The 26,540-nt window shown below is 45.0% G+C and overlaps 1 protein-coding gene across 1 annotated transcript in view; it reads left to right on the top strand.

Annotated features, from left to right (window-relative positions):
• Positions 1–13,702: 13,702 nt before the first annotated feature.
• LOC115126083 (secreted frizzled-related protein 5-like) overlaps positions 13,703–26,540 on the top strand; it is a 59,443-nt gene continuing 46,605 nt past the window's right edge. Inside the window, exon 1 of the mRNA XM_065023053.1 lies at positions 13,703–14,796. Within this exon, the coding sequence (XP_064879125.1) occupies positions 14,211–14,796 (586 nt within the window). The 5' untranslated portion in view covers positions 13,703–14,210. The remainder of the gene's footprint in view (positions 14,797–26,540) is intronic.

The raw sequence follows: 26,540 nt of genomic DNA, 5'->3' as shown, positions 1-26,540 counted from the left end.
TCTACCAGTACGTACAAAGGTACTAAACTAACCTGCTGTTTCTACCAGTAGCTACCAAATTACCCAACTACATAAACCAGATTCTAGGAAGCCTACTGTCCAAGTTTACAGTTCTTACAGTTGATTGAATATCCCATACACAGATTACTGCAGGTTTTAACACAAAACAAATAAATGTTCATGGATCCTACCTGCATTATTTTATAGAGACTAATTCTTGCTTCTAACTTTGTTTTCTTTGACCACATGATATATCAAATGACCAATTGGCACATTTCTAAGGAGATAAAGTTATTTCTTTCAAATTATTAAATAGATTATGTTTATGAGTGCAGGTCATTGGATTGCTCTTGGGGCTACAGCACACAAGGTTGCATCAATGTATTTTTCTAGACGTTGCGCTAAACAGATATTTCGTATTTTCGAAGGGATATTTGATCTGAATATTGTTTTGCAGTGTGAGACTAGTGGAAAAGCCGTTACTCTTGTTTCGAAATCTCTGCTAGCTAATCCCTATTCTATCTGTTTGAGGTGGAAGGCTGGGGGCTGTTAGTGTGTGTGTGTGTGTGTGTGTGTGTGTGTGTGTGTGTGTGTGTGTGTGTGTGTGTGTGTGTGTGTGTGTGTGTGTGTGTGTGTGTGTGTGTGTGTGTGTGTGTGTGTGTGTGTGTGTGTGTGTGCGTGCGCGTGTGTGTGTGCACATGGGGGGGGGGGGACTTTTCAAACAAAGCTGAACCTCTGTGCTTTTCAATGCAGCCTGGACCTAATCTTAATCCTTCCTCCAATCACAAACCAGGAGAGATGTGACTGAGTGGCCAATAGCAGAGAGAGACAGAGTTGTGGAAAAATTACAAGACACAGCTATTCACTGTACAATGCACAGGAAATGTCCAAATACTTGAAAGTGAACCACGGTGTTTTCTAAAAATACTTTTTCAGAGATGCTGGATTAGAAATTAAACATACAATCACAAATCTCAATGCAAATATCAACACAAGCACTGTACAGGTAACTGCACTATACAGGTAACTGCACTGTACAGGTAACTGCACTATACAGGTAACTGCACTGTACAGGTAACTGCACTATACAGGTAACTGCACTATACAGGTAACTGCACTGTACAGGTAACTGCACTATACAGGTAACTGCACTGTACAGGTAACTGCACTATACAGGTAACTGCACTGTACAGGTAACTGCACTATACAGGTAACTGCACTATACAGGTAACTGCACTATACAGGTAACTGCACTGTACAGGTTACTGCACTGTACAGGTTACTGCACTGTACAGGTAACTGCACTATACAGGTAACTGCACTATACAGGTAACTGCACTGTACAGGTTACTGCACTGTACAGGTAACTGCACTGTACAGGTAACTGCACTATACAGGTAACTGCACTGTACAGGTTACTGCACTGTACAGGTAACTGCACTATACAGGTAACTGCACTGTACAGGTTACTGCACCGTACAGGTTACTGCACTGTACAGGTTACTGCACTGTACAGGTAACTGCACTATACAGGTAACTGCACTGTACAGGTTACTGTACTGTACAGGTAACTGCACTATACAGGTTACTGCACTGTACAGGTAACTGCACTATACAGGTAACTGCACTGTACAGGTTACTGCACTGTACAGGTAACTGCACTATACAGGTAACTGCACTGTACAGGTTACTGCACTGTACAGGTTACTGCACTGTACAGGTTACTGCACTGTACAGGTAACTGCACTATACAGGTAACTGCACTGTACAGGTTACTGTACTGTACAGGTAACTGCACTATACAGGTTACTGCACTATACAGGTTACAGCACTATACAGGTAACTGCACTATACAGGTAACTGCACTGTACAGGTTACTGTACTGTACAGGTTACAGCACTATACAGGTAACTGCACTGTACAGGTTACTGCACTGTACAGGTTACAGCACTATACAGGTAACTGCACTATACAGGTAACTGCACTGTACAGGTTACTGTACTGTACAGGTAACTGCACTATACAGGTAACTGCACTGTACAGGTTACTGTACTGTACAGGTAACTGCACTATACAGGTAACTGCACTGTACAGGTTACTGTACTGTACAGGTAACTGCACTATACAGGTAACTGCACTGTACAGGTTACTGCACTATACAGGTTACAGCACTATACAGGTAACTGCACTATACAGGTAAATGCACTATACAGGTTACTGCACTGTACAGGTAACTGCACTGTACAGGTAACTGCACTGTACAGGTTACTGCACTATACAGGTTACAGCACTATACAGGTAACTGCACTATACAGGTAAATGCACTATACAGGTTACTGCACTATACAGGTTACTGCACTGTACAGGTAACTGCACTGTACAGGTTACTGCACTGTACAGGTTACTGCACTGTACAGGTAACTGCACTATACAGGTTACTGCACTATACAGGTAACTGCACTATACAGGTTACTGCACTATACAGGTTACTGCACTATACAGGTAACTGCACTATACAGGTTACTGCACTATACAGGTTACTGCACTGTACAGGTAACTGCACTATACAGGTAACTGCACTGTACAGGTTACTGTACTGTACAGGTAACTGCACTGTACAGGTTACTGCACTATACAGGTTACTGCACTATACAGGTAACTGCACTATACAGGTAACTGCACTATACAGGTAACTGCACTGTACAGGTCACTGCACTATACAGGTAACTGCACTATACAGGTAACTGCACTGTACAGGTAACTGCACTATACAGGTAACTGCACTGTACAGGTTACTGTACTGTACAGGTAACTGCACTATACAGGTAACTGCACTGTACAGGTTACTGCACTATACAGGTTACAGCACTATACAGGTAACTGCACTATACAGGTAACTGCACTATACAGGTTACTGCACTATACAGGTAACTGCACTATACAGGTTACTGCACTGTACAGGTAACTGCACTATACAGGTAACTGCACTATACAGGTAACTGCACTGTACAGGTAACTGCACTATACATGTAACTGCACTCTACAGGTAACTGCACTATACAGGTAACTGCACTGTACAGGTTACTGCACTATACAGGTTACTGCACTGTACAGGTAACTGCACTTTACAGGTTACTGCACTATACAGGTTACTGCACTGTACAGGTAACTGCACTTTACAGGTTACTGCACTGTACAGGTTACTGCACTGTACAGGTAACTGCACTTTACAGGTTACTGCACTGTACAGGTTACTGCACTATACAGGTTACTGCACTATACAGGTAACTGCACTGTACAGGTAACTGCACTATCCCGGAAATCATCCCAAAATCATGGGCATCAATATGGAGTTTGTCCACCCTTTGCTGCTGTAACAGCCTCCACTCTTCTGGGAAGGCTTTCCACTAGATGTTGGAACATTGCTGCTATAACAGCCTCCACTCTTCTGGGAAGGCTTTCCACTAGATGTTGGAACATTGCTCCGGGGACTTGCTTCCATTCAGTTACAAGAGCATTAGTGAGGTCTGGCACTGATGTTGGGCGATTAGGGCTGGCTCGCAGTCAACGTTCCAATTCATCCGAAAGGTGTTTGATGGTGTTGAGGTCAGGGTTCTATGCAGGCCAGTCAATTTCTTCCACACTGATCTCAACAAACCAATTCTGTTTGGACCTCGCTTTATGCACAGGGGCAACTTCCTGAAACAGGAAAGTTCCTTCCTCAAACTGTTACCACAAAGTTGGAAGCACAGAATAGTTTAGAATGTCATTGTGTGCTGTAGCATTAAGACCTCCTTTTGGTGGAACTAAGGGGCCTAACCCGAACCATGAAAAACAGCGCAGACCATTATTCCACCAAACGTTACAGTGCAATGCATTTCCCTCATTTCCCTCACTAACTTTAAACATCAAATGTCTGAGCAGCTAACCGAACGCTGCAGCTGTACATAGTCCATCTGTAAATAGCCCACCCAATCTACCTACCTCATCCCCAAATAGTTTTTATTTACTTTGCTGCTCTTTTGCACACCAGTATCACTACTTACACATCATCATCTGCTCATCATCATCTGCTCATCTTTCACTCCAGTGTTAATCTGCTAAATTGTAATTACTCTGCTACTATGACCTATTTATTGCCTTACCTCCTTACTCCATTTGCACACAATGTATATAGACTTTCTTTTTTTTCTATCGTGTTATTGACTGTACGTTTGTTTATTCCATGTGTAACTCTGTGTTGTTGTTTCTGTCGCACTGCTTTGCTTTATCTTGGCCAGGTCGCAGTTGTAAATGAGAACTTGTTCTCAACTGGCCTACCTGGTTAAATAAAGGTGAAATAAAAATATTAATAAAATAACTTTTGGGCTAGTAGAGTTCTCTTGGCATTCCCCAAACACAGATTCGTCCATCGGACTGCCAGATGGTGAAGTGTCATTCATCACTCCAGAGAATGTATTTCCACTTCTCCAGAGTCCAATGGCGGCGAGCTTTACACCACTCCAGCCGACGCTTGGCATTGCGCATGGTGATCTTAGGCTTGTGTGCAGCTGCTCGGCCATGGAAACCCATTTCATGAAGCTCCCGATGAACAGTTCTTGTGATGACATTGGCAGTCCCATTCTGTGCCCTTGTGTGGCTTGTCACTTCGTGGCTGAGCCGTTGTTGCTCCTAGACGTTTCCACTTCACAATAACAACACTTACAGTTGACCGGGGCAGCTCTAGCAGGGCAGAAATTTTACGAATGTTGGAAAGTTGGCATCCTATGGCGGTACTACGTTGAAAGTCACTAAGCTCTTCAGTAAGGCCATCCAATGTTTGTCTATGGAGATCGCATGGCTGTGTGCTCGATTTTAAACACCAGTCAGCAATGGCTGTGGCTGAAATAGCCAAATCCACTCATTTGAAGGGGTGTCCACATACTTTTGTATGTATCGTTTATGTAAACCACATGCCATGGCCTTCTCAGTCACCAGATTTCAACCCAACTGAACACTTATGGGTGATTCTGGAGCTGTGACATTTTCCACCACCATTAACAAAACACCAAATTATGTCATTTCTGGTGGCTTGTTGTGGCCCAACACCCTATTAAGACACTTTATGTTGGTGTTTCCTTTATTTTGGTAGTTCCCTGTATCAGGACTGCTGTAACACATTGACATTTATCATGTTTGTGTGTGTGTGTGTGTGTGTGTGTGTGTGTGTGTGTGTGTGTGTGTGTGTGTGTGTGTGTGTGTGTGTGTGTGTGTGTGCCAGCATGTCTAAGTTTGTGTTTTTCGTCACCATCTACATACCTTATCAGTGGAGACTAAAGTCCCCCGATCATTAGCTCCAATACTGGCTCCTAATATTGATTAGCTCTGGTTCAAAGATCCGGAGGCCTCACTCAGACAGTATAATGAGCCAATCTGGACAGAGGAGTGAAGGGACAGAGGAATGAAGGGGTGGGAGTGGAGAGAGGGAGGGATGAAGGGGTGGAGGAGGAGAGAGGGAGGGATGAAGGGGTGGAGGAGGAGAGAGGGAGGAATGGGGAGTGGAGAGAGGGAAGAATGAAGTGATGGAGGAGGAGAGAGAGGGAGGAATGAAGGGGTGGAGGAGAGGGAGGGAGGGATGAAGGGGTGGTGGAGGAGAGAGGGAGGAATGGGGAGTGGAGAGAGGGAGGAATGGGGAGTGGAGGAGAGCGAGTGGGGAATGAAGGGGTGGAGGAGGAGAGAGGGAGGAATGGGGAGTGGAGAGAGGGAGGAATGAAGTGATGGAGGAGGAGAGAGGGAGGGATGAAGGGGTGGTGGAGGAGAGAGGGAGGAATGGGGAGTGGAGAGAGGGAGGAATGAAGTGATGGAGGAGGAGAGAGGGAGGAATGAAGGGGTGGAGGAGGAGAGAGGGAGGGATGAAGGGGTGGTGGAGGAGAGAGGGACGAATGGGGAGTGGAGAGAGGGAGGAATGGTGAGTGGAGGAGAGCGAGTGGGGAATGAAGGGGTGGAGGAGGAGAGAGGGAGGAATGGGGAGTGGAGAGAGGGAGGAATGAAGTGATGGAGGAGGAGAGAGGGAGGGATGAAGGGGTGGAGGAAGAGAGAGGGAGGGATGAAGGGGTGGAGGAAGAGAGGGAGGGATGAAGGGGTTGAGGAGGAGAGAGGGAGGGATGAAGGGGTGGCGGAAGAGAGAGGGAGGGATGAAGGGGTGGAGGAAGAGAGAGGGAGGGATGAAGGGGTGGAGGAAGAGAGAGGGAGGGATGAAGGGGTGGAGGAGGAGAGAGGGAGGGATGAAGGGGTGGAGGAAGAGAGAGGGAGGGAGGGAGGGATGAAGGGGTGGAGGAGGAGAGAGGGAGGGAGGGAGGGATGAAGGGGTGGAGGAGAGAGGGAGGGATGAAGGGGTGGAGGAAGAGAGAGGGAGGGAGGGAGGGATGAAGGGGTGGAGGAGGAGAGAGGAGTAGAGCAACTAGAATCACTAAGTATCGCAGCAAGGAGCTGTGTTTAACTCAAGACTGCATTATCCCTCTGGGCTAAAGCCTAGACTATAACCTTAAGAAAAAATCACATCAAATTTACATTTTCACATTTTAAAATGTTGAACTTAAATTTTACATGAAACATGTTAACAACACTTTTTCACGTGAGAAGAAAAACCCCATGTGAACATTTCTCTTTCATATATAGAATTTTATTATCACATGTTAAAAAGACATTTACAGTTTCACATAGGACGGCAGGTAGACTAGTGGTTAAACTGTTGGGCCAATAACCGAAAGGTTGCTGGTTCAAATACCTGAGCCGATAAGGTGAAAAATCTGCCTATGTTCCCTTGATCAAGGCACTTAACCCAAATTTGCTCCAGGGGTGCCATACTATTATGACTGACCCTGTAAAACAACACATTTCACTGCACCTATCATACTACTATGACTGGCCCTGTAAAACAACACATTTCACTGCAGCTATCATACTACTATGACGGACCCTGTAAAACAACACATTACACTGCACCTATCATACTACTATGACTGACCCTGTAAAACAACACATTACACTGCACCTATCATACTACTATGACTGACCCTGTAAAACAACACATTACACTGCACCTATCATACTACTATGACTGACCCTGTAAAACAACACATTACACTGCACCTATCATACTACTATGACTGACCCTGTAAAACAACACATTACACTGCACCTATCATACTACTATGACTGACCCTGTAAAACAACACATTACACTGCACCTATCATACTACTATGACTGACCCTGTAAAACAACACATTACACTGCACCTATCATACTACTATGACTGACCCTGTAAAACAACACATTACACTGCACCTATCATACTACTATGACTGACCCTGTAAAACAACACATTTCACTGCACCTATCATACTACTATGACTGACCCTGTAAAACAACACCTATTATACTACTATGACTGACCCTGTAAAACAACACCTATTATACTACTATGACTGACCCTGTAAAACAACACCTATTATACTACTATGACTGACCCTGTAAAACAACACCTATTATACTACTATGACTGACCCTGTAAAACAACACCTATTATACTACTATGACTGACCCTGTAAAACAACACCTATTATACTACTATGACTGACCCTGTAAAACAACACCTATTATACTACTATGACTGACCCTGTAAAACAACACCTATTATACTACTATGACTGACCCTGTAAAACAACACCTATTATACTACTATGACTGACCCTGTAAAACAACACCTATTATACTACTATGACTGACCCTGTAAAGCTTTTTGTATAATAAAAAAAAATTACAGCTCAATATGAGCAAATTATGCAGCAAATCCTGTGATAAACTCAATACAACGTTTGAATCGTTTGACAGCCCTAGTTGACATTACATTGTGAAAATGCACATGTGAAAGTGTAGCAGATATAAGTCGGTCATGGTTGCTCATGGTCACATGATCACATGATGAGGTAGCCCCGCCTGCGACTTCAAAATGAGTTTTTGCCCGCTTGGTCTAATGCTCAACCTTTCACTGCAGTGGGCTAAATCAGGGTCACACATAGTGTTTCCTGGTAGTCTTACACAAATCTACTTTGAAACAAAAGTATACACCTCACACACATGGTAATGCTCTTAAAAAAGAAGAAGACACCTGTACCATGTCAGATATAGAGTTTAAATGTATTAAGTGTTGTATTTGCATCTCAATATTGCACTTTATATACATCACAGAAGACTGAAATATAACAAAACCGTTTGACATAGAAACACTGGATTGTCAGCGGCTTAAATTGTTTTATGTTTATTAATGATAGAAATTATGAGAATATTAAGAACATTTTATCCAGTCCTTTGACTGCAGGAAAGGGATACGATGTTGGCTTCTCCTGTGGGACACCTTTGACTGCAGGAAAGGGATACGATGTTGGCTTCTCCTGTGGGACACCTGGGTTGTACTCTCGGCAGTTACACATGCGAACGTGAAATGTATAATATCACATGTGAAATGTTGGGGAAACCACATCTGTCTGAGTCGTGGAAAAAGAAGAATGTGAAACTTCATACGTTTTCACGTGACATTTTGCAGATGTGATTTGTTCACATGTTATTTCTGTGATTTGGGTGTTTTTTCACGAGTTGTTTTCACATACTTTTTTGTAAAGGTAGCTTTGGGAGCTATACTGAGTCCCACTGATCAAGGAGTTTCAGGTAAAAAAAAATTCACACAAGATTGAATCAGATAGGTGCAGAGAAATAATCCTCATAGAGCTAAGTGACTGTTTACTCTGCTGCCAATCAATACTCCTCAGATTAGGGTGGAATCTGGAGCGGGCTCAACTCTATTTTCTACCATTAAATGATTGTCAAAGGAGTGTTATGTGTTATAATCACAGGAAATCCGATAATAAACTGTAGATATTAACAAAAAAAGGTCCATACTCTCACCTCTTACTTAATGGAGTGTGATAAACATTAGACATCATTTTACCTCAATACAGTGCCTTGCAAAAGTATTCATCCCCCTTGCCGTTTTTCCTATTTTGTTGCATTACAACCTGTCATTTAAATATATTTTTATTTGGATTTCGTGTAATGGACATACACAAAATAGTCCAGTGAAATGTGAAATTAAATGAAAATTATAAAAAGTAAAAAACGTAAAAGTGATGTGTGCATTTGTATTCACCACCTTTGCTATGAAGCCCCTAAATAAGATCTGGTGCAACCAATTACCTTCAGAACTCACATAAATAGTTAAATAAAGTCCACCTGTTTGCAATCTAAGTGTCACATGATCTGTAACATGATCTCAGTATATATACACCTGTTCTGAAAGGCCCCAGAGTCTGCAACACCACTACGCAAGAGGCACCACCAAGCAAGCAGCACCATGAAGACCAAGGAGCTCCCCAAACAGGTCAGGGACAAAGTTGTGGAGAAGTACAGATCAGGGTTGGGTTATAAAAAAATATCTGAAACTTTAAACATCCCACGAAGCCACCCACCAAAACTCACGGACCATGCAAGGAGGGTATTAATCAGAGAGGCAACAAAGACACCAAAGATAACCCTGAAGGATCTGCAAAGCTCCACAGCAGAAATTGGAGTATCTGTCCATAGGACAACTTTAAGCCGTACACTCCACAGAGCTGGGCTTTATGGAAGAGTGGCCAGAAAAAAAGACATTGCTTGTCACTGACACCTCTCATCACACTGAGAAGTCCATGTCTTTCATCGGCAGGGACTGGGAAACGGGTCAGAATTGAAGGAATGATGGATGGCGCTAAATATGGGGAAATTCTTGAGAGAAACCTGTGTCAGTCTTCAAGACATTTGCGACTGGGACGGAGGTTCACCTTCCAGCAGGACAATGACCCTAAGCATACTGCTAAAGCAACACTTGAGTGGTTTAAGGGAAAACATTTAAATGTCTTGGAATGGCTTAGTCAAAGCCCATACCTCAATCCAATTGAGAATCTGTAGAATGACTTAAAGATTGCTGTACACCAGCGGAACCCATCCAACTTGAAGGAGTTTTTCCTTGAAGAATGGACATAACTCCCAGTGGCTAGATGTGCCAAGCTTATAGAGACATACCCCAAGAGACTTGCAGCTGTAATTGCTGCCAAAGGTAGCTCTACAAAGTAAAGTATTCCGTTTTTTGTCTTATTTCTTGTTTGTTTCACAATAAAACATATTTTGCATCTTCAAAGTGGTAGGCATGTTGTGTAAATCAAATGATCAAATCTATTTTAATACCAGGTTGTAAGGCAACAAAATAGGAAAAATGCCAAGGGGGGTGAAAACCTACGCAAGACACTGCACTATAATCATGAGATTCCATCAAGTCAGTGCCGTCCGGCCACTTCTATTCTTACAATCTACTCCGGCAATATTACAACAATAATAATGCTCAATTTTAATATCTGTCACACATCAACAATCATACAGGGTTGCTGCAAACTTCCTCCATACCTTACTTCATTGTTAAATTACCGACATATGAGTCACCATACCCGATCACATGCATGGTTAACTCTAGAGGTCCAGTTGATCTCTACAGAAATAGGTCAATCTGCATTCAGATTGTTTGTGCCCCGTTTGTGGAATGATCTGCAGAGCTCTCTGCACCTTGATGCTCTGGTGCCGCCAGGGCAGCTCAAGTTGTTCATGAAGGAGCTCATTGTTGATGAATGTGTTTGCTTGTAGTATTGTATATATGAACATTTTTATCAATTGTGTCCATGCAGGGCTCCCTTGGAAAATAGGTATTTGTCTCAATGGGACTCTCTGCTAAAATAATGGTGGGAAAAACCATCTAGATTGCCCTGTTTGATAGTTTTGGTCTGTGGGGAGAACAGTGCAGAGGGTGACAGTAGAGTCTTAGTCAATTTCCCCTGTGATCATCACATATTGATAAGACCATCACATGATCAAATGGATTCTTGTTTAATCTCTCCTTGAAAAGGGAGACATGTTGATTTGTTCATAGTGGAAGTCATACCAGACAAACGCTGTAAAAGGCTCATCCTAATAACCTGCTTTAGCATGAAAGAAAACATACCAAAACAAATCCACAAAACATTGTCTGATTGAGGGTGTCTTTGCTCGACTAATAGCTTAAATGAATAAGTCAAGTAAATCATTTGCCAAATTCCCAATCTCTAACTCTGATATCTTGTGGTACTGATGTGAATGTCTGGACAGTGGCATGTGTCCATAAGTTTCAGCAAAGCTGCATGGTCAGTGGACTGAATGATGTGTGTTTGACCCCCACCTCCTCTAATTAGAGAGGAAACGGCTCCTAAATCTATTAGTACTTTGTTTGTCCACCCAATAGGGTGACACAACAGAATCGGCTGCATGTTTAGAACACTGAGGAAACACCTAACTGTGACCATCCATGTGATACATCCAAGTGAATGGTTGTGGCCACCAGTCCACTCACTAAGTCGCAGTGCTTTGAATGCGAATGAATGAGCAATGAATGAGAATTTGATTCATTTTGATGCTATGTCTAGGCCCCTCTGTGTGTCTGTGTGTGTCAGTGTTACTGATGGAAAGAGACAGACAAGCAGTACGCCTCTATTCAGCACCACCATAGACATTAGCATATCTCACAGAGGGTCACCAAACAACCCAGCCACCTGTAGCTGCTATAGCCTGCTTGACTCAACCACAGGACCCCCACACACACAGACAGAGCGTGGTGGCAGTGGAAGGTTTGTGCGCTACATTGAGTTGGTGGCACCTTCATCGAGGAAGACGGACACGTGGTAATGGCTGGAGTGGAATGAGTGGTATTGTATCAAATAAATCCATTTCGATACCATTCCATTCGCTCCGGTCCAGCCATTATTATAAACCGACCTCCACCCAGCAGCCTCCTGTTGTGTGTGTGTGTGTGTGTGTGTGTGTGTGTGTGTGTGTGTGTGTGTGTGTGTTAGAGAGAGAGTTGTGTGACAAAAAGGAGCAGAGAGGTAGAACAAACAGGAAGAAAACACATTGTGCTTTGCTTTCAATTCAATTTAAGGGCTTTATTGGCATGGGAAACATATGCTAACATTGCCAAAGCAAGTGAAGTAGATAAAAAAAACAATACAAATTAACAGTAAACATTACACACTTTTTAATTCCTCTCTCTCTCTCTCTCTCTCTCTCTCTCTCTGTCTCTCTGTCTCTCTCTCTCTCTCTCTCTCTCTCTCTCTCTGTCTCTCTCTCTCTCTCTCTCTCTCTCTCTCTCTCTCTCTGTCTCTCTCTCTCTCTCTCTCTGTCTCTCTCTCTCTCTCTCTCTCTCTCTCTGTCTCTCTCTCTCTCTCTCTCTCTCTCTCTCTCTCTGTCTCTCTCTCTCTCTCTCTCTCTCTCTCTCTCACATTTATGTATCAGTCTCTCTCTCTCTACTCTCTCTCTCTCTCTCTCTCTCTCTGTCTCTCTGTCTCTCTCTCTCTCTCTCTCTCTCTCTCTCTCTGTCTCTCTCTCTCTCTCTCTCTCTCTCTCTCTGTCTCTCTCTCTCTCTCTCTCTCTCTCTCTCTCTCTCTGTCTCTCTCTCTCTCTCTCTCTCTGTCTCTCTCTCTCTCTCTCTCTCTCTCTCTGTCTCTCTCTCTCTCTCTCTCTCTCTCTCTCTCTCTGTCTCTCTCTCTCTCTCTCTCTCTCTCTCTCTCACATTTATGTATCAGTCTCTCTCTCTCTACTCTCTCTCTCTCTCTCTCTCTCTCTCTCTCTCTCTCTCTCTCTCACTTTTATGTATCAGTCTCTCTCTCTCTCTCTCTCTCTCTCTCTCTCTCTCTCTCTCTCTCTCTCTCTCTCTCTCTCTCTCTCTCTCTCTCACTTTTATGTATCAGTCTCTCTCTCTCTCTCTCTCTCTCTCTCTCTCTCTCTCACTTTTATGTATCTCTCTCTCTCTCTCTCACTTTTATGTATCTCTCTCTCTCTCTCTCTCACTTTTATGTATCTCTCTCTCTCTCTCTCACTTTTATGTATCTCTCTCTCTCTCTCTCTCTCTCTCTCTCTCTCTCTCTCTCTCTCTCTCTCTCAGCTTTGTGGAAGTTACCTGTGATGTTGAGGAACACCTTTACTTTGGTCTTACTGAGATTTACTCTGAGTCCAGGTCTGACAGAATCTGTGCAGGCGATCTAGGTGCTGCTGTAGGCCCTCCTTGGTGGGTGACAGAAGCACCAGATCATCAGCAAACAGCAGACATTTGATTTCCGAGTCGAGTAGGGTGAGGCCGCGTGCTGCAGACTGTTTTAGTGCCCTCGCTAATTCATTGATATAAATGTTGAAGAGGGTGGGGCTCAAGCTGCATGTCGCTCACTCTGCGGCCCTGAGGAAAGAAATCTGTGTGTTTATTGCCACTGAAGAAATGTTGGAGTCTGCTATTAATGATACTGCGGAGGAATTGTATTTGTATATTTTATCATTTTGTTTATTATACCATCAACACCACAGGCCTTTTGGGTTTGGAGGATATGTCCCTCTCTCTCTCTCTCTCTCTCTCTCTCTCTCTCTCTCTCTCTCTCCTTCTCAGCCTGCCTCTCTCTGCCTCAGGGAGTGTCTACCAGAGATGGTGAGGTGGAGGGGGGGTTCTCTTCCCCCCTCTCTGGACCTCCCCCTGGTCTCGGATTGGCTGAGGTAGAGCTGTGTGGGGCCAGTGGAAGGCAGTCTACAAGGAGGCCTGACAGCAGACGGGGAAAAACTATCCCTCTAGCTGATATACTGTAGCTGCTCCACACACACTGCTAGACACAGACAGAGAGAGCAGGAGAGAGGTAGAGGTAGAGACAGAGGAAGAGACAGCTGTGGAGTGAGATACACAGAACTGCAAGGAGAGAGCAATAGAGAGATAGAGTTTGACAGAGAGTTAGAGAGACGGAAAAGAGGCACACACAGCACTCCCCCTCCACTCACCCCTCGTCTTACCCTCGACCCTTGTCTCCCTTCTTACGACCACTGAGGCAGAGACACACAGCTCTACCAGCGCAGGGGGGAGAGGACTGGACACACACTAACACACACTCATTTTCTCTCTGCTGAAAGAAGACAGGAATACACACTTTCTTTTTGTTTTCTGTCTCCGCTTCTACTCTCGTTCTTGGACAGGAAAAAAGGATACCAGTTTGTTTCTTCAGCACAAAGACTTTTCCTTTATCCTCCAGAAGTCCTGAGTCACGTTGGGCCTCCTTTCTTTCTCCCTCTGAGAGCTCAGAGCAACATGGCACAGGGACAAAAGAACCACAGCCACAGCAGGCAGCAACGGAGGGGACCACTACTCACTAACCCCTTCTCCACCGTGGCACTATCCCTCTCACTGTCCCTCCTCCTCCTCCTCCTCACCTCCCCCGCCTCGGCCGCTGATGAATACGACTACTACAGCTGGCAGTCGGACAACTTCCACAACGGTCGCTTCTACACCAAGGAGCCGCAGTGTGTGGACATCCCTGCCGATTTACGCCTCTGCCACAACGTGGGCTACAAGAAGATGCGCCTGCCCAACCTGCTGGACCACGAGACCATGCCCGAGGTCAAACAGCAGGCAGGAAGCTGGGTGCCGCTCCTCGCCAAGCGATGCCATGCGGATACACAGGTGTTCCTGTGTTCCCTGTTTGCCCCTGTGTGTCTGGACAGGCCCATCTACCCGTGTCGTTCGCTGTGTGAGGCCGTGAGGGACAGCTGTGCCCCCGTTATGGAGACATACGGGTTTCCCTGGCCAGAGATGTTGACCTGCGATAAGTTTCCTATTGATAATGATCTGTGTATCCCCATACAGTTTGCTGGGAACCAGGCCACCCCAGCGCCAGGTAAGACCACACACACGTATTCACAACCCTATTCAGAGACCGTATACTAACTGTAAAAGAGGGCCACTATATGACATGATAACGGTCCCTGCAACTAGAATATGGTCGGTGCCTTCACACCACACTCGTTGTAGACGAGAGAGCCCCAGCCCCCATGCAGGAAACTCAGTCTTACTCCTGCTCCAGAGCTTGGAACAACTCAGTCTTACTCCTGCTCCAGAGTTTGGAACAACTCAGTCTTACTCCTGCTCCAGAGTTTGGAACAACTCAGTCTTACTCCTGCCCCAGAGCTTGGAACAACTCAGTCTTACTCCTGCTCCAGAGCTTGGAACAACTCAGTCTTACTCCTGCTCCAGAGCTTGGAACAACTCAGTCTTACTCCTGCCCCAGAGCTTGGAACAACTCAGTCTTACTCCTGCCCCATAGCTTGGAACAACTCAGTCTTACTCCTGCTCCAGAGCTTGGAACAACTCAGTCTTACTCCTGCCCCAGAGCTTGGAACAACTCAGTCTTTCTCCTGCCCCAGAGCTTGGAACAACTCAGTCTTACTCCTGCCCCAGAGCTTGGAACAACTCAGTCTTACTCCTGCTCCAGACCTTGGAACAACTCAGTCTTACTCCTGCCCCAGAGCTTGGAACAACTCAGTCTTACTCCTGCTCCAGACCTTGGAACAACTCAGTCTTACTCCTGCTCCAGAGCTTGGAACAGAAGATATTCTAGAACAAGATATCCGTAACATTTTTGTTATAGGTGTGTATAACTTTTGGATAGGAAAGAACAAACCACTCAAACATTTTTGGAGAGTTATAGACACAAATATAAACATTTTAAGTCCATGCAACTGCCATAAGATATATCTGGAGAAGAAAAGATGGGAACATTCCAGGTTAGATATCAGAATGTATTATATTCCCATAGCACAGATAACGTTCCAGGTTAGATATCAGACTGTATTATATTCCCATAGCACAGATAACGTTCCAGGTTAGATATCAGAATGTATAACGTTCCAGGTTAGATATCAGAATGTATTATATTCCCATAGCACAGATAACGTTCCAGCTTAGATATCAGAATGTATTATATTCCCATAGCACAGATAACGTTCCAGCTTAGATATCAGAATGTATTATATTCCCATAGCACAGATAACGTTCCAGCTTAGATATCAGAATGTATTATATTCCCATAGCACAGATAACATGCTCTCTAGAAAAGTCAGTGTTTCTCCTAGTGTATGAAAGAGCTGGAAATAATGCATAGACCACCACAGCGAAATGTCCATGTGTTCAATGTAACGTCTACTATAAAACAGTGTGACATAAAAAAAAAGACCAAGGGGACATTTTCATGTCAAATATTGCAATGATTTATTCTAATTGCAGAGATGAAAATAAAAGTTAATGTAGACCAGGAAAACATTCTCAGTTCAACTGTCAGACTGTGGAACTGCTAGTGTGCATTAAATAATAGAAATAACAATGAGTGTACGATAAGACGGATCTAAGGAACCTCAGCTTCTCAGATAAACCCATAGGGCTGGTTTCCCAGACACAACGACTATTCCTCGACTACAAAACACTTTTAGAGATTCAGCATGCTTTTAACTCTAGGAGTAGATGTATTCTAGGTCAGGAAAAACAGACCTTAAACCTCACTCGGCTTCCATACAAATAAGACAAGGATATATCAAAATCAGATGTATTTTTTACAGAGCTATTCTATAAGAAATCGGCTGCATGGAGGGCAGCTAGGTCTCCAGTGCAGGACAGAACAATTGCACACTTTTCCCAAATCAACTACTATATGACCCCTGGTGTGTGTGTGTGTGTGTGTGTGTGTGTGTGTGTGTGTGTGTGTGTGTGTGTGTGTGTGTGTGTGTGTGTGTGTGTGTGTGTGTGTGTGTGTGTGTGTGTGTGTGTGTGTGTGTGTGTGTGTATGTGTGTGTGTGTGTGTGCATGGCAACTACCAAGAGAGAGAAAGACAGTGTTTGAGAGAGTCAATGTGAGTTTAGAGTCTATAGAATGTGAAGGGCACACTCTGCTGTGTCTCTGCTGTGTCCAGGCCTGCTCTGTCTTTTGTCTGATCAGCCTGTTAGACAGCCAATTAACTAGCTGACTAATTACTGAGGGTGAATTAGTCTAACGAGAGAAAAGGAGGTAGGGAGGGAGGGAGGGAGGTAGGGAGGGAGGGGGGGTGTCAGTTAGAGAGAGGGGGTAAGAGAGAGACTGGGGTGTAAGAGGGAAAATTAGGGGAGAGAAAAGAAGGGGGAGAAAATGAGGGTGAGAAGAAGAGACCGCGTGGGCTTGAGAGAGAGAATGAAAGAGCTGGGTAGAGAGGTAGGAGAGAGAGGAAAGAGAGTTTAGGGAGAGAGGGACAAAGAGAGGGACAGAGAGAGGGACAGAGAGAGGGACAAAGAGAGGGACAGAGAGAGGGGCAGAGAGAGGGGCAGAGAGAGGGACAGAGAGAGGGGCAGAGAGAGGGACAGAGAGAGGGACAGAGAGAGGGTAGAGAGAGGGACAGAGAGAGGGACAGAGAGAGGGGCAGAGAGAGGGTAGAGAGAGGGACAGAGAGAGGGACAGAGAGAGAGACAGAGAGAGAGACAGAGAGAGGGGCAGAGAGAGGGACAGAGAGAGGGACAGAGAGAGAGACAGAGAGAGAGACAGATAGAGGGACAGAGAGAGGGACAGAGAGAGAGAGACAGAGAGAGAGAGATAGAGGGACAGAGAGAGAGACAGAGAGAGAGACAGAGAGAGAGAGAGACAGAGAGAGGGACAGAGAGAGGGACAGAGAGAGGGTAGAGAGAGGGACAGAGAGAGGGACAGAGAGAGGGACAGAGAGAGTGAGACAGAGAGAGAGAGAGACAGAGAGAGAGAGACAGAGAGAGGGACAGAGAGAGGGACAGAGAGAGGGTAGAGAGAGGGACAGAGAGAAGGACAGAGAGAAGGACAGAGAGAGGGGCAGAGAGAGGGACAGAGAGAGGGACAGAGAGAGGGGAGGTTGTGAGGAAGTAAAGTGAAAGAAAAAAATCAAGAGAAGAGACTGGTTCCCTTCAGGTTTCAGTTAGAATGGGAAAGAGAATGTTGAATTAATTCATTCCTTAATATATGTTTTTAACTCTTCGCTAGCCAGGTTAGTCGATTAAGAACCAGGATTTCATCGACAGTGCACCATCTCAGGCAATATGAATAGAATCTGTCTATGTACTGTAATTCTAGAATCCTTCTGGTTTTATACTTCAGACTGAACATTCTATTTAAAAAAAGTCTATAAACTGACTGAAGAGACTCACACAAACTTGTCTGAGAAGGAATGGAAGACAATGTAAAGTGTTAAGAGGAGCCAAAAGTAAATGTTAAAAGTGACAAAGAAAGAGCAGAAAAGTAGGATCTTAATTTGAGCCACTACAGCAGCCACTAATCCTGCAGCAAAAAGAAATTTGGATATTTATCATTTTTGTTACCCAATTGGTAGTTACAGTCTTGTCCCATCTCTGCAACTCCTGTACGGACTCGGGAGAGGCGAAGGTCGAGAGCCGTGCGTCCTCCGAAACATAACCAAGCCGCACCACTTCTTGACACAATGCCCACTTAAGCCGGAAGCCAGCCGCACCAATGTGTCGGAGGAAACACCGTACACCTGGCGACCGTGTCAGCGTGCATTGCGCACGGCCCACTACAGGAGTCGCTAGAGCGCGATGGGACAAGGACATTGCTGCTGGCCAAACCCTCCCCTAACCCGGACGATGCTGGGCCAATTGTGCTCAGTCTCATGGTTCTCCCAGTCAGGGCCGGCTGTGACACAGCCTGGGATCAAACCAGGATCTATAGTGACACAGCAAGCACTGAAATGAGGGCCTTAGACTGCTGCCCCACTCGGGAGGCCCTGGAAATATGAATTATCATATGGATTATAATCAATGGCTATTTTTGTATTGGTTGATACATTTTCCGTAAAATTTCAAAATGGAAATTATAAACTGCAGACGCGTTTTAAAACCTCAAATGCACTGAGATCCTACATCTCTGATGTTCTGGATATCACACCATATCACACAAAAATATATGAAACAATTATGTGAAGAAAAAAGCACACGGAATAAAATCACGTGTGACTTTTGAAAGAAGACATATGAGCGACTTAATCTGTTTTAATCAGACACCCTGAACGACAACAGTCTGCAAACGCTTCAGGGCAACTCATTCAGCAAGTGTCCACGAACACAAGCATGCACACACACACCAGACACACTCAGACATACACACACACACTCAGCGAGCCCATTCAGGAAGTGTGCCGTTGTCTACGCTGATGATATAGGAGGATAGAATCTGTCACATTGAGCTCATGTAGAGCATTTACGTGTCCAAAATGACACCCTATTCCCTATGTAGTGCACTACTTTTGACCAGAGACATGTGGGCTGATGTAGTGCACTACTTTTGACCAAAGACATGTGGGCTGATGTAGTGCACTATTTTTGACCAGAGACATGTGGGCTGATGTAGCGCACTACTTTTGACCAGAGACATGTGGGCTGATGTAGCGCACTACTTTTGACCAGAGACATGTGGGCTGATGTAGCGCACTACTTTTGACCAGAGACATGTGGGCTGATGTAGTGCACTACTTTTGACCAGAGACATGTGGGCTGATGTAGCGCACTACTTTTGACCAGAGACATGTGGGCTGATGTAGTGCACTACTTTTGACCAGAGACATGTGGGCTGATGTAGCGCACTACTTTTGACCAGAGACATGTGGGCTGATGTAGCGCACTACTTTTGACCAGAGACATGTGGGCTGATGTAGCGCACTACTTTTGACCAGAGACATGTGGGCTGATGTAGTGCACTACTTTTGACCAGAGACATGTGGGCTGATGTAGTGCACTACTTTTGACCAGAGACATGTGGGCTGATGTAGTGCACTACTTTTGACCAGAGACATGTGGGCTGATGTAGCGCACTACTTTTGACCAGAGACATGTGGGCTGATGTAGTGCACTACTTTTGACCAGAGACATGTGGGCTGATGTAGTGCACTACTTTTGACCAGAGACATGTGGGCTGATGTAGCGCACTACTTTTGACCAGAGACATGTGGGCTGATGTAGCGCACTACTTTTGACCAGAGACATGTGGGCTGATGTAGTGCACTACTTTTGACCAGAGACATGTGGGCTGATGTAGTGCACTACTTTTGACCAGAGACATGTGGGCTGATGTAGTGCACTACTTTTGACCAGAGACATGTGGGCTGATGTAGCGCACTACTTTTGACCAGAGACATGTGGGCTGATGTAGTGCACTACTTGGGGAATAGGTTGCCATTTTGGATGGAGACCATATTCCATTATGAAAATGGATGTTATGTTTTTATGGGACTAGAAACAACTATGCGACATGTTCACTTCGCTGAGCCATAACCCATAACTCACTGTTTCACATGGTCGTTGGAAAGCAAACGGAATGAATTGAACCCAAACTTCTTTTTTTTTAATATGGAAAACGATGTCTATTCAAATGACTGTATATACTGTAGAGTGTACATTTGATTTCAGGACTGGTTCATGGTCATATAGTTACAGTAAAGTTACAAAGTCCAAGCCTAAAATGTGATATCACAAGATATAATAATAATAATAATATATTTATTTTATATAGCACTTTTCATTTGAAGTAGAATCTCAAAGTTGCTTTAAAAACAAAATAAACCTAAAACTACTTAACAAAACAAATCTAGGGCTCTGGCAGTATTTGGACGACGGTATTCCATATCTTTAGATGACAGGCAGAAAGGTACGATCATAGATTGAGCATAGATGGTACAGACAGACAGGGAGGTAGAGACATCAGACAGACAGGTAGGTAGGTAGGTAGGTAGGTAGGTAGGTAGGTAGGTAGGTAGGTAGAGACATCAGACAGACAGGTAGGTAGGTAGGTAGAGACATCAGATAGACAGGTAGGTAGGTAGAGACATCAGACAGACAGGTAGGTGGGTAGAGACATCAGACAGACAGGTAGGTTGAGACATCAGACTGACAGGTGGGGTAGATACATCAGACAGACAGACAGACAGACAGACAGACAGACAGACAGACAGACAGACAGACAGACAGACAGACAGACATCAGACAGACTGTTGAATGTAGGGGGCAGTATTTTGATGTTTGGATGAAAAACATACCCAAATGAAACTGCCTATTTCTCAGGCCCAGAATCTAGAATATGCATATAATTATAACACTCTAAAGTTTCCAAAACTGTCAAAATATTTTCTGTGAGTATAACAAAACTGATATTGCAGGCGAAAACCTGAGGAAAATCCAACCAGGAAGTGCCTAAGAGAAACAAATCTCCCTGTTCCATGGCATGCCTTCCCTCCATTTATAGGGATATCAACCAGATTCCTTTCCCTATGGCTTCCACATGGTGTGAACAGTCTTTAGACATCGTTTCAGGCTTTTATTCTGAAAAATGAGAGAGAATGATCACATCGCGTCAGTGGATGGCTGGGTGCCAGCAGAGTTTTGCATGCGCAACAGCTTGGAGCAGACATTTTCTCTCTTTCTCCTATTGAAAAAGCTATGGTCCGGTTGAAAATTTATAAATTATTTATTGTAAAAACAACCTGAGGATTGATTATAAAAAAACATTTGACATGTTTCTCTGAACTTTACGGATACTATTTGGAATTTGTCTGCCCCGTCGTGACCGCTCGAGACTGTGGATTTCTGAACATAACGCGCCAACCAAATGGAGGTATTTTGGATATAAAGAGAATCTTTATCGAACAAAAGGAACATTTATTGTGTAACTGGGAGTCTCATGAGTGCTTTTGCTTTTCTGACTTTCGTGACCAATCTACTTTGCTGCTAGCTGTTTATAATGTTTTGTCTGCTGAGAGAGCTGGGTTGGACGCTGCGCCCAGACTGGGCACCGGCGCAGAGGAAGGCTCCTGCATTGTAGCGGGACTGGACACCATGCCTGGACTGGGCACCGGCGCAGAGGAAGGCTCCTGCCATGGAGCGGGACTGGACACTGTGCCTGGAGGCGTGGGGAGGCGCACTGGAGGCCTAACAAAAACGCTTGGATAGCTTTTGCTGTAAAGCTTTTTTGAAATCTGACACACCAGGTGGATTAATAACAAGCTACGCTGTGTTTTGCTATATTGCACTTGTGATTTCAAGAAAATTAAATATTTTTAGTTATTCAATTTGAATTTGGCGCTCTGCAATTCAGCGGATGTTGACGAAAATGATCCCGCTAACGGGATGGGTGCGCCAAGAAGTTTTAAGTGAAACTTATCAACAAGCAACGAAACGTGACTTACGTGGTGCAACAAGCACAAACACAAATAATATCCCACTAAGCAGGTGGGAGAAAGGGCTTCCTAAATATGATCCCCAATTAGAGGCAACGATTACCAGCTGCCTCTAATTAGGAACCATACAAACCAGCAACATAGAAAATAAATGACTAGAACACCCCCCCGCTCTGACCTAAACACCATAGAGAACCGAGGGCTCTCTATGGTCAGGGCGTTACAGTACCCCCCCAAGGTGCGGTCTCTGGCCGCAAAACCTGAAACCAAATGGGGAGGGTAGGGGGGGGGGGTGACTAGTGGCGGTGGCGGCTCCGGTGGGGGTCGTAGCCCCCGCCCCGACCACGGATCTGGCCATGGAGCTGGGTTGGACGCTGCGCCCAGACTGGGCACCGGCGCAGAGGAAGGCTCCTGCATTGTAGCGGGACTGGACACCATGCCTGGACTGGGCACCGGCGCAGAGGAAGGCTCCTGCCATGGAGCGGGACTGGACACTGTGCCTGGAGGCGTGGGGAGGCGCACTGGAGGCCTGGTGCTTGGAACCGGCACAGGTGGCACCGGACTGGTGACACGCACTTCAGGGAGAGTGTGCGGAGCTGGCACAGGACGTACCGGACTGGAGAGGCGCACTGGAGGCCAGATGCGTGAAGCCGGCACAGACTTCACCAGACTGCTGACAGGCTCTTCAGGTCGAATGTTGAGCAGAACACACCTGCACAACATCTCTCTCCTCTCTCGCTCTCTCCCAACTTCTCCATCGCCTCCCTGACGGTCTCTGGCTCTTCAGGGCGAGTGCGAGGAGCTGGCACAGATGGCACCGGACTGATGACCCGCTCTTCAGCGCGCCTGCGCTGCAGCATACTCCTCGCTAACTCTTCTCTCCGGTATCCCTCATTGTAATCCTCCATCGACTCCGATTCTGGCTCTGGCACTCTCCGCTGCTCAGCCGGCCACACATCGCGCCCCCCCAAAAAAAATATCTTGTGGTTTCTGTGGCCGCGGCCCCCGGCGTCGTTGCTGTCGTTCCTGAGTCCTCTGCGACTCCCGCCAAGGAAGGGTCTGGCATCCACTCATGATCTCCTCCCATGTCCAAAACTCCTGTACCTCATGAACAGGCTGATTGGTCCTCTTTTTGTGGGATATTCTGTCACATTCATGAAAATGGACAGATCAAAGCGCAGCGGGATTTGAGTTCCACATCCTTTTATTAAGTGAAACTCATCAATAAAACAATAAACAAGCAACGAAACGTGACTTGCGTGGTGCAACAAGCACAAACAATATCCCACAAAGCAGGTGGGAGAAAGGGCTTCCTAAATATGATCCCCAATTAGAGGCAACGATTACCAGCTGCCTCTAATTGGGAATCATACAAACCAGCAACATAGAAAATAAATGACTAGAACACCCCCCTAGTCACGCTCTGACCTAAACACCATAGAGAATTGAGGGCTTTCTATGGTCAGGGCGTTACAGAGGTATAGACATCAGACAGACAGGGAGGTATAGACATCAGACAACAGAGAGGTAGAGTCATCAGACAGACAGGGAGGTATAGACATCAGACAGACAGGGAGGTAGAGACATCAGACAGACAGGGAGGTAGATACATCAGACAACAGAGAGGTAGAGTCATCAGACAGACAGGGAGGTAGAGACAGCAGACAGACAGGGAGGTAGATACATCAGACAGACAGGGAGGTAGATACATCAGAGAGGTAGAGATATCAGACAGACAGACAGGGAGGTATAGACAACAGACAGACAGGGAGGTAGAGACATCAGACAGACAGGGAGGTAGATACATCAGACAGACAGGGATATAGAGTCATCAGACAGAAAGGGAGGTAGAGACATCAGACAGACAGGGAAGTATAGACATCAGACAGACAGGGAGGTATAGACAACAGACAGACAGGGAGGTAGAGACATCAGACAGACAGGGAGGTAGATACATCAGACAGACAGGGAGGTAGAGACATCAGACAGACAGGGAGGTATAGACATCAGACAGACAGGGAGGTAGAGACATCAGACAGACAGGGAGGTATAGACATCAGACAGACAGGGAGGTAGAGTCATCAGACAGAAAGGGAGGTAGAGACATCAGACAGACAGGGAGGTAGAGTCATCAGACAGAAAGGGAGGTAGAGACATCAGACAGACAGGGAGGTAGAGACATCAGACAGACAGGGAGGTAGAGACATCAGACAGGTAGGTATAGACATCAGACAAACAGGGTCCACTTCCTGTAGAAACTGGGTCTGGGGGCTCAAAAAACTATGTTGTTGATCTGGTGTTGTTTTATCGTTCAGATCTAGCTAGCCAACCAAGCCAAATACCAACTTGCCATAATCAGGCCTGCAATTCCATGGGTCAGCACAAGATATTTCAGCTCATCAGCATAGCCTACCTAACGGTGCCATAATAACCACAGAATTCTGAAATTCCCAAAATGTGGAATTCATACAATTAAAATAAATGTTTTCTTTAATTATTTACTCATTTATGTTAGGATTCATACATCTATTAAAACACTGGTACCAAGGTCATTTTTTAAAGAAAATGTCATTGTTAACTTTTTCTGGAAACCTGTTTAAAGCTTTTGTTTTAACTTTGCACCATCCTATGTGTCTCCATCCTGCTGGAGTGTTTGTGATTTACACTTCTGATCCGTGTAAACGTGCACGTGTCTGTGCGTGGGAGTGTGCATGTGAGTGTGAGTATGAAACTGAGTGTGAACCCGTATCAGTGTAAGCCAGGCAGGTTAGCGGCTTCTGACATTCTGTTATGAACCAGAACCTCTCTGATGTCCTGAGAGCCTCCTAGTCTGATATAACCCTAACCCTGTAGTGTTCCAGACCATAATACTAGCCCTAACCCTGTAGTGTTCCAGACCATAATACTAACCCTAACCCTGTAGTGTTCCAGACCATAATATTCATTCTAACCCTGTAGTGTTCCAGACCATAATATTCATTCTGACCCTGTAGTGTTCCAGACCATAATATTAACCCTAACACTGTAGTGGTCCAGACCATAATACTAACCCTAACCCTGTAGTGTTCCAGACAGACCATAATACTAACCCTAACCCTGTAGTGTTCCAGACAGACCATAATATTAACCCTAACCCTGTAGTGTTCCAGACAGACCATAATATTAACCCTAACCCTGTAGTGTTCCAGACAGACCATAATATTAACCCTAACCCTGTAGTGTTCCAGACAGACCATAATACTAACTCTAACCCTGCAGTGTTCCAGACAGACCATAATACTAACCCTAACCCTGTAGTGTTCCAGACAGACCATAATATTAACCCTCACCCTGTAGTGTTCCAGACAGACCATAATATTAACCCTAACCCTGTAGTGTTCCAGACAGACCATAATATTAACCCTAACCCTGTAGTGTTCCAGACAATGATATATGGTTATTAATGGTATAACGGTATAATAACCAATTATATATGGTTATTAATGGTATAATAATGGTATAACCAATAATGGTATAACCAATGAGGAGATGGCACGTGGGTTCCTGCTTCTATAAACCAATGAGGAGATGGGAGAGGCAGGACTTGCAGCGTAAGCTGCGTCAGAAATAGAACTGACTTCTATTTTAGCCCTTGGCAACACAGACGCTCGTTGGTGCACACGAGCAGTGTGGGTGCAATAATTAAATAATATAGATTTCTAAATGTATTTTGCTGACTATACTACACTGGCATTCCAAACAGACCATAATACTCCTTCTAACACACAACTGCTGTCAAACTCCTCTAAAAGATGCAATCTGTAAGAGTGTATAGTATTTGCCCACTGGTAAAGTCATCATTTTGTTTAACAGGCTAGAGGACCAGCCTGGAAGTTTCCCACTCCTACCCCCCACACACACACACACGTGGCCTAAATGGAACAAACCGAAGCACGTGTTTATTTTTACGTTTGAGTTTATCATTATGTGCTCTAAGTCGATTAAATCGTTGGTCTTTAGAAACTACTAGATCAAAACATTCCTCTCCCTGCAGTGTCTGTCTGAGGTTTGAATCACTCAGAGGGATCTCTCTCCTTTCTGTCTGGAAGAACCAGATACCAGCTATTCTGCTATTACATGATATAGCAAAGCACTCACTCACACACACACACACACACACACACACACACACACACACACACACACACACACACACACACACACACACACACACACACACCCACGCACGACCACACACACACACACGCACGACCACACACACACACGCACGACCACACACGCACGACCACACACACACACACACACACACACACACACACACACACACACACACACACACACACACACACACACACACACGCACGACCACACACACGCACGACCACACACACACACACACGCACACACACACACACACA

Source organism: Oncorhynchus nerka, linkage group LG10, assembly GCF_034236695.1.
Source record: "Oncorhynchus nerka isolate Pitt River linkage group LG10, Oner_Uvic_2.0, whole genome shotgun sequence".
NCBI lineage: Eukaryota > Metazoa > Chordata > Actinopteri > Salmoniformes > Salmonidae > Oncorhynchus > Oncorhynchus nerka.
The sequence above is the reverse complement of the archived record's forward strand: the minus strand, read 5'-3'. Positions and strand labels throughout refer to the sequence as shown.